At 39.1% G+C, this 14,532-nt stretch overlaps 1 protein-coding gene across 3 annotated transcripts; it reads left to right on the plus strand.

The window, feature by feature from the left end:
- The first annotated feature begins 103 nt into the window (after positions 1 to 103).
- Positions 104 to 12,844, plus strand: LOC104910799 (toll-like receptor 1). Of its 3 annotated transcripts, none has more exons than XM_085223305.1 (4): positions 104 to 2,757; positions 6,742 to 6,882; positions 7,299 to 7,436; positions 8,995 to 12,844. In XM_085223305.1, exon 4 carries the CDS (start codon positions 9,084 to 9,086, stop codon positions 11,538 to 11,540), a length of 2,457 nt encoding a protein of 818 aa, XP_085079431.1. In that variant the 5' UTR covers positions 104 to 2,757; positions 6,742 to 6,882; positions 7,299 to 7,436; positions 8,995 to 9,083; the 3' UTR covers positions 11,541 to 12,844. The 3 variants fall into 3 exon arrangements, with proteins under 3 accessions (XP_085079431.1, XP_085079433.1, XP_085079432.1); XM_085223307.1 differs by having other exon boundaries at positions 7,299 to 7,389; XM_085223306.1 differs by lacking the exon at positions 7,299 to 7,436.
- The last annotated feature ends 1,688 nt before the right edge of the window (positions 12,845 to 14,532 follow it).

A 14,532-nucleotide genomic window follows, 5' to 3' on the forward strand; every position in this document is an offset into this window, starting at 1 on the left:
GTTAGTTGCTTTGTCACTATATGAAAAAATCAGCCTGGTTTACTACAACTCACTTGAAATTGGCAGGTTTTGGATATGGATTTTGATACCATCATTGAAATATTGTAATACTGGTTTTCTCAACAGAATGGAAACTTAAGCAGTCATGTGGAAGAGTGCCTGAATTGCTGGTGACTTAGGAGATCTACATTAATCACAAAGTTTAGCCATCTTGGTCACAGGATTTCACATTAAAATTAATTTGCAAGGAGAAAAATTATGCATCCTGCAAAGATATCTAGAAGTTCAGCATTTGAGATTGTTCTTGGGTGATGTTTTCTCAGACTGAAACTTATAGCATGGGACCCAGATGTAGGACTGTGAATATCTAGCACTAGGGGCAGGCACGGCCATGTCAGAAAGGAGGACTGGATGAGGAAAGAAGGGGGATTTTTTTCCTTGAAAAGAAAAGAGATGGATGAGCTAGTTTTCCTTTTCCTGTTTGCTGCCAAGAAGTAATAGTGAGTGGACAGAGTTGTAATTCCCATGCTGTGATAGACTCCTGGTATCATCTTGATCTGAAGAGTTTTCTTTGATGAAAGAAACTAAGAAGGTGTCACAATAATTGCCTTCATTATCAATGGCTGCATCTTGAGAAACTCTTGACTTCTCTACCTCCTCCTTTTCTTTAGCTTTATACTTTTATTTTTTCCCATACATGTATCTCGTTTTAAGCTTATTATCAAAACAATGTGATCTCTTTTTATGATGAGATGATCTGCGTAGGTAGGTGAGAGAAAGGCTGTGGATGTGATTTATGTGGATTTTAGTGAAGTGTTTGACACTGTTTCCCAGAGTATTCTGGAGAGGTTGGGTGCTCATGGCTTGGACAGAAGCATGATTTGCTGGGTGAAGATCTGGCTGGATGTCCAGGCTCCAAGGGTCACAGTGATTGGAGCTCATTCCACTTGGTGCCTGCTCACCAGTTGCATTCCCAGGGCTCAGTGTTGGGGCCAGTTTTGTTTCATGTTTTTATCTGTGATCTGGATGAGGGGATTGAGCGTACCCTCAGTATGTTCACGGATTACACCGAGATAGGCAGAACTGTGAAACTACTTCATGCTAGGAAAGCTCTGTGGAGAGATCTAGACAGGCTGGATCGATGAGCTGAGTCCAATCTCATGCCATTCAACAGGACTCAGTGTATACAGAGGCAAGTTAACATCAGTTTAATAGACTTGTACTCACATTACTGGGGTAATGGGACAGTGTCTTCACCAAGTTATCATTACCAGCTATGACTGACCAATATAGTGTCTACCCTGGGATTACCGCCAGCAGATACTGGAGGCAGTAGGCTTGCAAGACGTCTGCTAGCCATCGTTATTACCATGGCCATAGATGTATTTAACAGCAGGAGACAATAAAGCATCACATATCAGGATAGTCAAGGCCATTTACAGGAAGCAAGGGGACTTAGTTAAAGCTACGGAGCAGTTTCTCACAAACAAGTTTCTTCTACATACAGAAGCTAGAGGCAGTTTACTTGTATTCTCAAGCTAACATTAGCTCTTCCTCATGGGCTATTTGCCTGATCAGGCTGTGATCTGCTTTTTTTTCCCACAAAGGCTCTAAGGGACATGGTTTACGCATAGGACTTGGTAAGTCAAGCTGAAACTTGGACTTGATCTTGAAGGTCTTTTCCAATGTAGATGATTCCATGATTCTAAGAATCTGTTGTTTACAGTGGATACAGCATCTTTTGCAGCACAGCTATGCCTTCCTAATCAGAAAGGCAGTAACTTGTCAGAGGCCAAAAAAATTTCCAATGTACTGGGACAACTGATAAGACCATATATATTTGGAATCAGAAGAACAAATTTGCTGTCCTGTATAGGAATATTGCAGGCCACTTTACCTGTATTTTTGGTGTTTTGTCTTCAAGAAAACATAGCTGGATTCCAACAAACATTCACAACTGCTGAAGATCATCACGTTTCCTCTTTGTCCCTAGAAGGACAAGTGTTTACCATCTTGAATACTAGACTTAGATGATCAAATATCAGGAAATTGTTTCCAAAAATATTCATCATGGAAAAAAGAAGATATATTGAAATAAAATCCTTATTGAAGGTCTCTGCATTTTCATCACCTTCCATCTTCAATTATTATTTACAAAATATTTTAATTGTGACTTTTTAAATAGGTCTAAGCAGGCTGAGATCTCTTGGCTTGAAATCAATAACTATGAGCAACTCTCTAAGGATTTGTAGGACAAGACCAAATTTGAAGCTTTTATATGTCTTGTTCCATTAGCCTCAAAATTAATACAACAAACCTATCACCAAATTGCAAGCATTTCATTCAGGAATTTGGAAAGAAATGTTTTCTGTACATCCTCCATCCCTTCCAACTAGTGCTTTAGTGTATGACTTGTATGAACTTCAGGCAACTGAAGATGAACAGCCTTCGTGTGATTTGCCCATTTCTTTTGCAGCTTCAAAAACTTCAGAGTTTTAGTCAGCAGTCACTGAAACCAAGAATTCGGCTGGCTGCTTCCGTTGGCTGGAAGAGGGGAATATTCTTGGAAAGTGACAGAATGCACTTGGAGTCCTTCGTGCAGCTCAGATGAGAGCACACACCTGATGTTGGAAAATACATCTTTTAGGAGTGGAAGATTTTAGCTGGGGTTTGCTTACCATTTTGGAAAGAACTTGTGAACTAGATACACCTCTGGCAAGACAGCTGATGTGATCAAACCGAAATATGTAATTACAGGTCTGTAATATATGTCCTATATCCTTGAGTGAATAGTGTTAGAAAAGGATGTGATAAGAGTGGAGAAATATTAAATCTGGTACTTTGAAATCAGAAGTTCTCATACTGTTATGCTCTTGTCCATGTTGTGTGCTAGATAATTGTCAAAACAGCTGCACATGCTGTGAATCACTACATCTAGTTTCTCAGATTCTGCAGGGGAGAAGATTTCTCCAGGAATATATCAGGATACTCAAAACAATTATTTTAGCCTGTGCCATACTCTGAACACTTTATATAAAAACAGTTTAAGTCCAAGAAGAATATTTTCCCATGTGTAGGGCCATGCATTGATCTCACATCCCATGTCACCCTCTCTGCTGGCACTAATATCTTTGCAGTTGGGGAACTAGCTGCCCTTTTCCATGCACACAGGTTATGTGTATTTGTGGCTGGTTTTACACAGAAAGCTGTAACTGCTAATGCACTCCACGTATCAGAAAAGGGTGTATGTAAATATATTCTGATATCAGATACCATATCAGCAGATTCCTGGCATTTGGCTAGTCATCTCAGTGACTAGTGGGAATGCTATTTTATTTGTTGCTATTATTATAATAATATCAACAGAGAGACCTGATAACATAGGAGTTCACCCTTCAAAACCTAGAAAATGTGCAGAATGAAGCAAATAAGATTTTACATATGTTTAAGTTGTGTGTATAGAGCAAACCAAACCATAACAGAATGGAAGTCAGGATGCACTTGGGGGCTGTCCTGCTGAGAGCTCAGCTATTTTTTAATCTTAGAAACATTACTAAGCATCATCACTGAAGCTCAACTGCAGCAAATTAGACCAAGGCAAAGTGCTTGAGAGGGAAAAAGAGGGATTCCATGGGATATGAGGCATTCTGCTGAAGGGAAGGTTTAAAGCTTATCCCAAAACCATGTTTTTACTCAGTGTTTCAGACCAATACTTTTTTTTTTTTCTTTCAGCAATCTTTACCAAGAGTTCCTGTAATGATCGTTTTCAGTCAGTCACTGCTTATTTGAGGGAAAGCAGTACTGATAAACCAATAAATGAGAAAGTCCTGTTTTCTGCAAGGTGGATCTTTGTTATGGGGAACACAGTTTGACTTCCATGATTTGTTCCTTGTATCTGTCTATGCCCAAACAAAATAGGCTTGGGCATTAAATGCAGCAATATCACAGTTTGACTTGTGCTGGCATTAGTATTCAGTTTGCCAAAGTGACACATGGGAGTAAGTTGTGACAATGAAAGAGCTGCCACTGAAGTTAAGGTCCTTTATATGACCAAACATCAACCTACTAACATCAAGCTACTAACAACTTCTAAGAATTGTGTTAACATTTACTAAATGCTTGGATGAGTCCAACTGCTTTGGCTATGTTTTAACTCAGTGTTTTGCACATGCAAGTTACCTTTAGCTGTTCCCATTGGAGAGATTTGTCAACCATTCAGGGACAGCACCAATCCTAAATAGCTTCTGAAATCCAGCTGAGCATAGCTGCCATTCCTCTTTAATTTAGTAAATACAATACATAGGCAAAAGTGTGAAACGCACCTTGAGGAAGATTGGTTGGAAGATTGCTCATTGGTAACATCAGTTACAAAAATAAAATAAAAAAAACACTAGAGAACAGCAGCAGCATAAACTTAAGAAATAGAATGAGATATCTGTGTGAGTAAGGGTATGTTCAGGACAAAGGATAGTATTTAGCTGCTACATTCAAAATGCATGGACAGAAATACACTGCTTTCTTTTCATATCATGCAAAATGACTTAATCAGTAAACAGAAACCACCCTCAAACAAAGCTTTCCTGAATGCATTAGGAAAAATAACATCAAGCACTGCCCTTAAGGAATTAACAGAAGTATTTAGGAGTGTTGGTTTTATTTCAACTCTTTCCAAACTTTTCTTTATGGTACAAATTTCTCTAAACTACATTCAAGAACAGTTTTAAACGTACCTTAAAATCTGATAAAGAAGGATGGAAAGGAAATTAAACATATTACAAATAAAGATGTAGGTACCTTTAGCAGCTTTGTGTATACTGGAGTAAGTTTTGAAGAAAGCTGATGGTGGTTTTGATTTTGTTCACGCAGCAAAGATTTTTCAGTAATTATACTGGCAGGAAAACTGGCATTGGTTTGCAAAATTTTGTTCTCAATTTGATTATGATAATAGTGTTTTGTCTAGCCTTAGTCTATTCATTTTCATGGCTTAATATGTTCACCAATGGCAACTTCTCCTTTAAGATGAAGAAAAGACAATATCAGCTGACAATCAAACTCTTGCTGCTTATTTAGAAGCACTTATGATCCCCAGTCTTGTCTGGGGAAACAGATGGCTCAGAGTGTTACCTGCAATGAGTTATTCAGATCCACTGCACTGGGGAAAGCAGAATGCTTTACTGTCATTGGGTTTCAGCACAACAATCCTTCTCACCAATCTTAAAATGAAAGATAAGTTTTCATCTAGTAAAGCAAAAAGGTTACATTCTTCTTTACAAAACTGAAAAGGTAGTTGTAAAAGAGTATTTTAGAAGGATTCTACTGCAAACTTCAAGTATATCTGGTACTAGTTGTTAGAATTAATTTTCATACTTGTCAGCTTTCTTCAGCTGAATGCCCTCTTGCATTTAAATCTCCTTCAAGGTCCTGTTTTATTATGGGGAGTAAGCTCTAAACTGAGTCCAGAATCAGCCATGATGCTCTGGTTTGCTTATACTTCAAGAATTCATTACATACTTCATGAATTTAATCTTAAAATCATTAAGATGAAATGAGTCTTTATTTATTTTACTCAGCTTCTTTCTTCCTTGCTAATTAATCTTACTGAAGCATGTTAAATTAGTTTGGAGGCTCATGGGAATTGTGTGTTTTCAGTTATTCTGACTCTGAAATGGACTAATTCTGCTCTGTTGATTTGCTCACTAGGCTCTCACCTCTATTCAAACCTTTAATTGAACAACTGCCCTATTGGATTTCTCCTTCACTAGATTGCCCTCTATTACTTTATTCTTCATGACTGTCCTACAGCTTTCATGTCTGTACAACCAATGAATGTACAGATGTTATAGTTACAAGATGTACCAGAGAGCTTGGCTACGCAGTTATTACACCAAAGCAGAAGAAATAGGATACTTACCTGTATCCTGGGCTTGCTTATGAAATTCCAGCATAATAGATCTCCAGAAGAGATCCCTCCCCCACTGGTAGTCAGCTCTTAAATAGGTCTAGGAGAGATGGAGCCAGCTCCACCCCTTCCGACAGCACAGGTGAATTGCCTTCACCTGTGCTCCCGTGGCTGACTCATTGCTCACCTCAGGTGATTAATCAGAGGTTCAGGCCGTGATTCAGCAGTTCCCATACGCTGTCATATAGTATTGGCAGGTGTTTTTTTGTTTTGTTTTTTTACAGTACTTTTGAATTAAAGTACAGCGTGGGGTTTCCCTGGTTTAAACATCTAAGCCGTATCTAATGTAAAGCTGACTGACCTGTAAAAGTTTTGAATTGTGTTAGTTTACCCAGAAATATTTTTTGAGATCTTAGCTTTTAAGTCTGCTAATGTGCAACAATATGTACTATGCCTGCTGAGGGAAACAACTCAGAGTGGTAGAGCTCTGGCAAAGGTTTTGATATGAAGTGCAGTGGTCTGTAAGAGTTCTGCTTCCTCTTTTTTGTGCATGCAAAAGAGGAGATGCAGTTGATGCACTGTGTAACCAACAGAAATGGACAACGTTAAAAATGCAGAAATATTTACATAACCTTACTTTGGAGAACAGCAGAAAGACTTATTTCCTCCTAAACCATACAGATGATAATTAAATGTTGCAGAAGCAAAAGTACTTTGAGTTTGGATTGTTAAAAATTTCCTTTCATTATGCTTTTAATACCCGCATTACAGAAAAATTTTATTGTTACTTAGCATTATGCAGCCTCTACATAAAAACTTCTTCTTCCTACTTCCTGGTATAGCAGTCAAGGAACAAGCATCTTGTGTGAGATTCTCCAGCTTGAAGATTACATATGTTTGAAAACCTGTTTTGAGGTTGTCAACTGAGTATGCAGTAGCCATTTGCTGGCTCTTCACTCAGAGATAAATTAAATCCATAAAAGGTGGGTGATATTCTCTGCTTTGTTTACTCTTTTTCTTTTGTTATATGTCTTGTGGTATCTACCAGATCTCAGGTGCTCATGCATCTTCCTGCCTTTTGAAATTTCAGTGAAAATGCTCAATTTTATCTTGAATTTCAACATAGAAGAAAGAAAAAAAAAAATGGTATGGCAATTTTCTTTCTGAACAAATTCTAATTTAATACCATTCTTTAATAGTGTTAGATGGGTTACTGCTGATCTTAATATTTTTCCATCAGACAAATCTGCTTTATTCTTTATGTTTGGCACACTTCGGGGTTATACTCTGTGGGCTGTCCTTTTTTTGCAGTGTATAGAAAAGTATACGCTGTAATTTTAAACTCATCTACTAGCGGAGCATGGACCAGAGGATGTTTTCCTTTTTTTTCTCTCTTCAGAAAAATATCTTGCTTTGTTCCTTACTCAGCATCTCCCCAAAGTTTCTTTGATTCGAGAAGTTTTTTGCCAACCTGAACTCTGACATACAAGGTCAGCCACTCTTTGAAGAAATCTGGGTCCTTGTCTTGGTTCTTCTTGTAAGTTATACTGTACTTTGGCGAACAAGTTAAGCTTCATTTAAGATCTCCTCTGTGGTCAGATACCCTAGCACAGCTTTCTGAAGACTGAATTTGGCTTCTCAATTAGATTTTACATGGATTTTGCAGAGGTAGCTTTACACTTTAATGATTCATTATTTTAATGCCCCTGGTGAAGTTAATTACATATCTTTTTGCTTTAGTTTTCTGAAAGAAAATTTGATGAAGCTTTGCAGGAGACTCAAAAGGGAAGGAATGACTTTTGATATCAGGCAAACAAATTATTAGCGACTAACATCTAGAACTAAAAATAAAAGAACGAACATTTAGTTTTTATTAATAAAAGATTTCCTAATTGCCTAGGTAAATAATTTAAAAACCTTTTTTTTCCCCCAAATAAAACTATTGGAGGAAAAAAAAACCCAACAGACACTTTCCCTCCTGAAAGAGTTTCAGTCATTCATACTTCTGGGTTTCTGCCTGTTGTTTGCATCTGTGTCATCCTGTCTTGACACAAGAGTAATGCCCAGTGCATACTTTTTCATAATATGACTGATGCCTTTCCATCTTTGTGGAACGTTGATAGGCTTGAGCATTTATTCATTCCACTGGACCGTATTCCATAGCCACAAAAATTTTCCTCCCTGGACTGTTTGATATTTAGAACTAGGATCATTGTCCCTCAATCATTTCTACAGAGGCTCTCTGTTTAGTTGTCAACTATGGGATAGTTTGAAAAATGTAGAAAATTTCTTAGGACACTATGAAATCTTGGAATCTTTTGAAGTTTCAAGTGCTTTTGTTTGTTTTTATATGGTGTAACACTTCTTTATAGGAAGTCTTCATGTATGCTGTAGCTTTCCTGTTAGTATGCTTTCAGATACACTGGCATTACCATATTCACATAAATTACAGTAAAATTCCTCAAGCTTCTTGGCTTACTGGAGAAAAAAAAAAAAAAAAGACACCTATGTCTTTGTGTTTCATTGGGGTGTTTCTTTGAGGGTTTGCATGGCCATATCCTAGCTCTCTGGGATGTGAAGAATATCCTGTAGTTCTTTTGAGTAAAAGAGCTTTTGCACTGAGTCCTGTGGGAGTCAATGGGACTTTTGAAGGTTTGCCCGAAGTGTGTCCGGACATGGTGTGTAGGGAAAAAGCACATGGGAGACTTACTGTGTTCTCCTTTACTCCCAAATATATTACAAAATCATAGAATCCTTAGAGTTGGAGGAGACCTTTAAAGGTCATGTAGTCCAACTCTCCATATTGATATTTATTTGTATCATTTCCGAAGATAATTGAGAAATTCCTTAATATCTCTGCATTTTTCAAACATACCACCAATAGTTCTCCTACCATTATATAAAAATTTATATCTACTTGCCTCAGAAAATTGATAACTGGAATTTTTGTTAATGGTTTTTGGTAATGTCTTAGAGAAAGTATGCAAAAAAATATTTTAATTATGTAATTTTCATACCGTATTTTATTTTAGTTGAGTTTACTGTTTATTACAATTCAGCAAATTCAGGAAGATCTATGTATTTTCTTCTCATAGGTTGGACTTCTTATTGAGGCATACTGACCAGAAAACATATATATGCTTTTGTGTTTCTCTGAAGAACCAAGAAAATTCTGAGACACATAATGGGATCTCTTACAAGCATCTATGTCTTTGCTTGTGTGTTTTTATCCATACTTTGGAATAATATCCAGCCAACTGTGGAAAATAAAATCATTGCAAACTATTCAGGACATCTACTAACTAAAGTTCCAAAAAACATTCCAGTCCATACTCACGTATTAGATTTATCACATAATAATATCTCTGAAATTACTAACTTGAAATTTATTTATCTTCCTGACCTTCAAGTATTAAACCTTTCTCATAATCTAATTACAGAGCTTGACTTCAGTGTCTTCATATTTAATCAAGATTTAGAATACTTAGATTTATCTCACAATAACATCTGGACAGCTTACTGTCAAATGCTTGCACGTCTTAGACATTTAGATCTTTCTTTCAACAAGTTCACTGTCTTGCCAGTCTGTCAGGAATTTGGGATCATGTTTCATTTGGAATACCTCGGATTAAGTACCAGGATGATACGAAGGTCAGACTTCAGATATGTGACACATTTGCAGCTGAACACTGTCTTCCTAACCTTAGAAGACTTTTCTCTGTATGAGCCTCTAAGTTTGACAGCTTTAAATACAAAGAACCTTCACATTGTTTTTGCAGCAGATCAAAACTTCAATTTTTCCCTCTTATATGACGGAATGAGCACTTCAGAGAAGTTAAAAATATTTAATTTAAGATACACCTTGAGCCACAAAGATTTTCCCTCCCCTTCTTTAGAGCTTCTGAAGAACATCAAAGCAACAGATCTAATGCTTGACACTGTGGACTTAGAATGGACAGTCATTCTGCAAATTTTTCTGCTAGTTTGGGATTCAACTGTGGAGCACTTAACTGTGAGAAATCTGATTTTTCGGGGACCAGTGATGGAGCTGACTGAATATAAATTTGCGTCCCCTTTAAGACCTCTGGAACAATTTCTCTCTTTGGGTGGCTCCATGAAAGCACTTACTTTGGAGCATGTTCGAAATAAGGTGTATTATTTCAACCAGGAGCATTTGTACAGATTGTTTTCAGAGATGAATATTGATAGTTTGACAATATATGATGCATGTATGCCACACATGCTTTGCCCCCAAAAAACAAGCTCATTTCAGTATATAAATTTTTCTCGCAATGCCCTGACAGATGAATTGTTCCAGAATTGTGACACCCTGGCAAATTTGAAATTACTTATTTTGAATAGGAATAAATTTAAGAGCCTTTCCAAGGTGAGCTTCATGACCAGCCGTATGAAATCACTGAGGTATCTGGACATGAGCAGCAACTTGCTGCGTAACAGTGGAGCTGAGAAGCGCTGCCAGTGGACTGATTCTCTGTCGGAGCTGGACCTGTCCTCCAACCAGCTGACAGAGTCGGTGTTTGAGTGCTTGCCCGTTAATATCAACAAACTGGACCTACAAAACAACCAGATTGCCAGTGTCCCCACGGGGATTGCTGAGCTGCAGTCCTTGAAGGAGCTGAACCTGGCGTCCAACAGGCTGGCCGACCTGCCAGGGTGCAGGGCCTTTGCGGGCCTGGAGATCCTGAACATAGAGAGGAATTTGATCCTCACGCCAAGTGCCGACTTCTTTGAGAGCTGCCCGAGCGTGAAGGAGCTACAAGCTGGGCAAAACCCGTTCAAGTGTTCGTGTGAGCTGCAGGACTTCCTGCGCCTGGAAAGGCAGTCTGGGGGCAAGCTGTCCGGCTGGCCAGAGGCGTACGTGTGCAAGTACCCAGAAGACTTGAGCGGAACGCAGCTGAAGGACTTCCACCTGACCGAGCTGGCCTGCAACACGACTCTGCTGCTCGTGACAGCTCTGCTGCTGACCCTGGTGCTGGTGGCTGTGGTGGCCTTTCTGTGCATCTACCTGGATGTGCTGTGGTACGTGCGGATGCTGTGGCAGTGGACGCAGGCAAAGCGGAGAGCTTGGCACGACTGCCCCGAGGGGCGGGAAACCGTTCTGCAGTTTCACGCCTTCATTTCGTACAGCGAGCGCGATTCGTTGTGGGTGAAGAACGAGCTGATCCCCAATCTGGAGAAGGGGGAGGGCTGCATCCAGCTGTGTCAGCACGAGAGGAACTTTATCCCTGGCAAAAGCATCGTGGAGAATATCATTAACTGCATTGAGAAGAGCTACAAGTCCATCTTTGTGTTGTCCCCCAACTTTGTGCAGAGCGAGTGGTGTCACTACGAGCTGTACTTTGCCCATCACAAGTTGTTTAGCGAGAACTCCAACAGTTTAGTCCTGATCTTGCTGGAGCCGATCCCTCCATATGTTATCCCTGCGAGGTACCACAAGCTGAAGGCTCTCATGGCCAAGAGAACCTACCTGGAGTGGCCGAAGGAGAGGAGCAAGCGTGCCCTTTTCTGGGCTAACCTGAGGGCAGCTATTAGCATTAAGCTGCCAACATCCTTTGAAACTGATGAGGAGCAAAGTGAGGTCACATCTACAAGTAGTATGACCCAACCTCTTATTAAGTGACTTGACTATCTTGCATTATTTTTCACTAATCAGAGTTTTGTAGTTTTTTTTTTTTTAAACAGTATTTTTAGGTTCCCACAAAATTCCCACAAAATGTTGGCAAGCCTTCCTAAATTGCTGTTACTTTAGTTGTGCAAGTAGTCAGTAGTTTTGTTATTATCACAAAGAATGAGAGAGAAATTTTGCTAGTGATTGCACTTATTTTTTTTTTTTTACTCAAGTTGCTTTAATTTTGGATGCATCCCATTGATTCCAACTTTATTTGAAAGTAAAAAAGATACTCATTAATTCAGTGCTGTCAGGAATATTAAGGTCATGGCCTTAATCTTTGCTCTGACAAGGATGTTGTGGAGTAAATGTGGTAAAGGTCTTCTTCCTTTAGATCTAACTAAATAATACAAACAAGAAAAAAAACCTCTTGTTTATAACCATTTGTATGTCAGTATAAATGTCAAGGGTATAGTATCTCTACACCTTCAGACCTGTCTTTTAAGTACCCCAGGTCTGTGTTCATTTCTGGCAAGTTTTTCCATTAGGCAGACAGAGACTGTCCTGGGTAAAAGCTGGAAGTTGGAGCCATAATACCTGTATAATATCCATCATACTTCGCTATGCCCTACATTGCCATTTGCCTAGATTTACCCATTAAGTAATGATTTCATCGAATTCGCCACCGGTCACCTTCAAAATAACAGTTAACTTCTGAATTTATTATTTTTAATACTATTAAAATATTGTTTCTACTATATTCATATGAAGCTGTATTATTTGTTTTGCATTTTTTCTGAACTATAGTTATATATATATATATATATATATATATAATATTTTCTTATGAACTCTTTCACCTTTGAGGGCAAGAAAACAAACAAACAAAAAAAAGATGCCTCAGCCTATTACAATTTGATTACAGAAAGTTCTCTCAGTAGCATCAATGTCATTCTTCTGTTAAATTATGAAATATATCTTCTTGCTCACTCTCTCTGCAACTGTTAGGAAGCAACCAACTTTATAATGTAGTTTTGTAGGCATTTAGAGTATGTCACATGGTAATATTGCAGGAAAACCCCTATTATTTATAGAAAGCTGGTAACGCTGCACGTGAACAATAGCAAGCAGAACTTGCACAACCATTGAGCAAGAACTGCATTACCAGAACTGTCACTGAATTAGGTTGTTTTTTGTTTAAACTCAGAAGACTGATATTTTGAGTTAAATCCATTGTTACCTCTAGGAGACATCAAATCACTTGCTATGCGTGACTTTCATTTGACGACCTAATAAATGTCTCATTTTTTAATGTTCTTAACCTTCCTGCTGTGGTATGGCTGGTGGCCAGGAGCTGCACAGTTGCCTTCCCCACTTGGTGGAAGTGAGAGGCTCTGTGGCTGCTACATGTGAAGTGGGTGAGCCAGAGGGAGGACGTGATCCCTCTCACGTGCTGCTAACCCTGCAGTGGGAGCTGGAGGATGCTGTGGTTGACAAGCAGGTTGTCTGGGGGCAGGGAGCTGTTTAGGTGCAACCATGGGGCCTGCAGGATTTCATGAGGGAAATACCTTGCCCTGTCCTGTGTGTCACCTCATGGAAACCTCTGAGCAGCCCAGGCAGGAGACACCAAAGACTGCCAGATTCACAGCAGCAGTGACATCCAATGCGGCTGTAGCCAGGAGTTGCAGCTAGAGATGCTGCATGTCCTCAGCAGGTTTTCTCCACTTGCACAGCCTCACTACGTGCAGACTGTTCACTTCCTCAGTAACACTGCTGTTAAGCAGCTGCCTGGCTCAGCCTTAGTGGCTGCTTCATGACAGCTACAGCCAGAGTCTGTCTATGATTGAGGGTTTGAAAAGCTGCCCAGCTTTCAGATATGTAAAGAGTTGTTCAGAAATACAGGCCAACGCATTGAGCTGGTCATGGGCTTTGCATGCATGCAGCCTCTACTTCTCCCGGGCTCATCTGAGCTTTGCAGCCCAGAACACTACCAGAAATCCTCCTAAAATGCCCTTCTCTAAACCTTTACAGTCTAAGGGTGTAAAGAGCGTTTGTATTTAACACAAATCTTGCAACAAGTACATATGCTGTTCCTGTTCACTAGATGAGAAAAGAGGAAGTAAAATTTCTCAAGTCAGACTTTCCAATGTCCATAGATTTTATAAGCAAGACTTTAAAGTTTTTTTTTTTAATTTTTTTTTTTTTTTTTTTTTAAATGTGTACTCATAGGGCTGTTTCTTGGGGAGTTTTCAAACCATACAGGATACAGGACATGAATAGTTGGTTGAAATATTGAAAAAACAGCCATAGTAATATCTGTATTTATAAAGCTGTTTTCAAGACCTCCTCTTGCTGAAATCACAGGACTGAAAGCATATATGAGAACAACATCTTGTATTGATTTTGTTAATGTTTGGCCAGACCAGAATTTTAACTGTAAAGGGTACATTGAATGCATTTTCATGGCTGAAAAGCACAAAATTAATCTTGAAACCTTCCACATATTTCTGCGTGTGATAAGACTCTGATAGAAAATAAGACAGAGATAAGAACTTTGTTTCTTAATTGTGAATGAAGAAATATTTTCTTAAAGTGCATTCCAGAAGGCCCTTGACAAACTTGAAAAGTGGGGTCGTATGAACCTGATGAGGTTCAGCTCAACAAAGTGCAACATTTTGCACTTGGGTTGGAGCAGTCCCAGATATGTACACTGGAAGAACTCCTTGAGAGAAGGACCTGGGGGTCCTAGAGGATGAAAAACTAAACATGAAACAGTAGTATGCTCTTGCAGCTTGGAAGGCCAATTGTAACCTAGACTCCATCATAAGACAAGTGGCCAGCAGAGACTGGGAGGCAAGTGTCCCTCTCTACTTTGCCCTCATGAGGCCCTGTCTAGAGCACTGCATCCAGGTCTGGGATCCCCCAGTACAGGAAAGACACAGAGAGTGTCCAGAGAAGGGCCACAAAGATGATCAGAGAACTAGAACACTTCCCTTGTGTAGAA

The sequence above is a fragment of the Meleagris gallopavo genome, chromosome 4 (genome assembly GCF_905368555.1).
Source record: "Meleagris gallopavo chromosome 4, MGAL_WU_HG_1.1, whole genome shotgun sequence".
In the NCBI taxonomy this organism is placed as follows: Eukaryota; Metazoa; Chordata; class Aves; order Galliformes; family Phasianidae; genus Meleagris; species Meleagris gallopavo.

What these genes read in the sequence shown, in the direction of transcription:
- LOC104910799 (XM_085223305.1), top strand. Translation starts at nt 9,084, where the DNA reads ATGGGATCTCTTACAAGCATCTATGTCTTTGCTTGTGTGTTTTTATCC.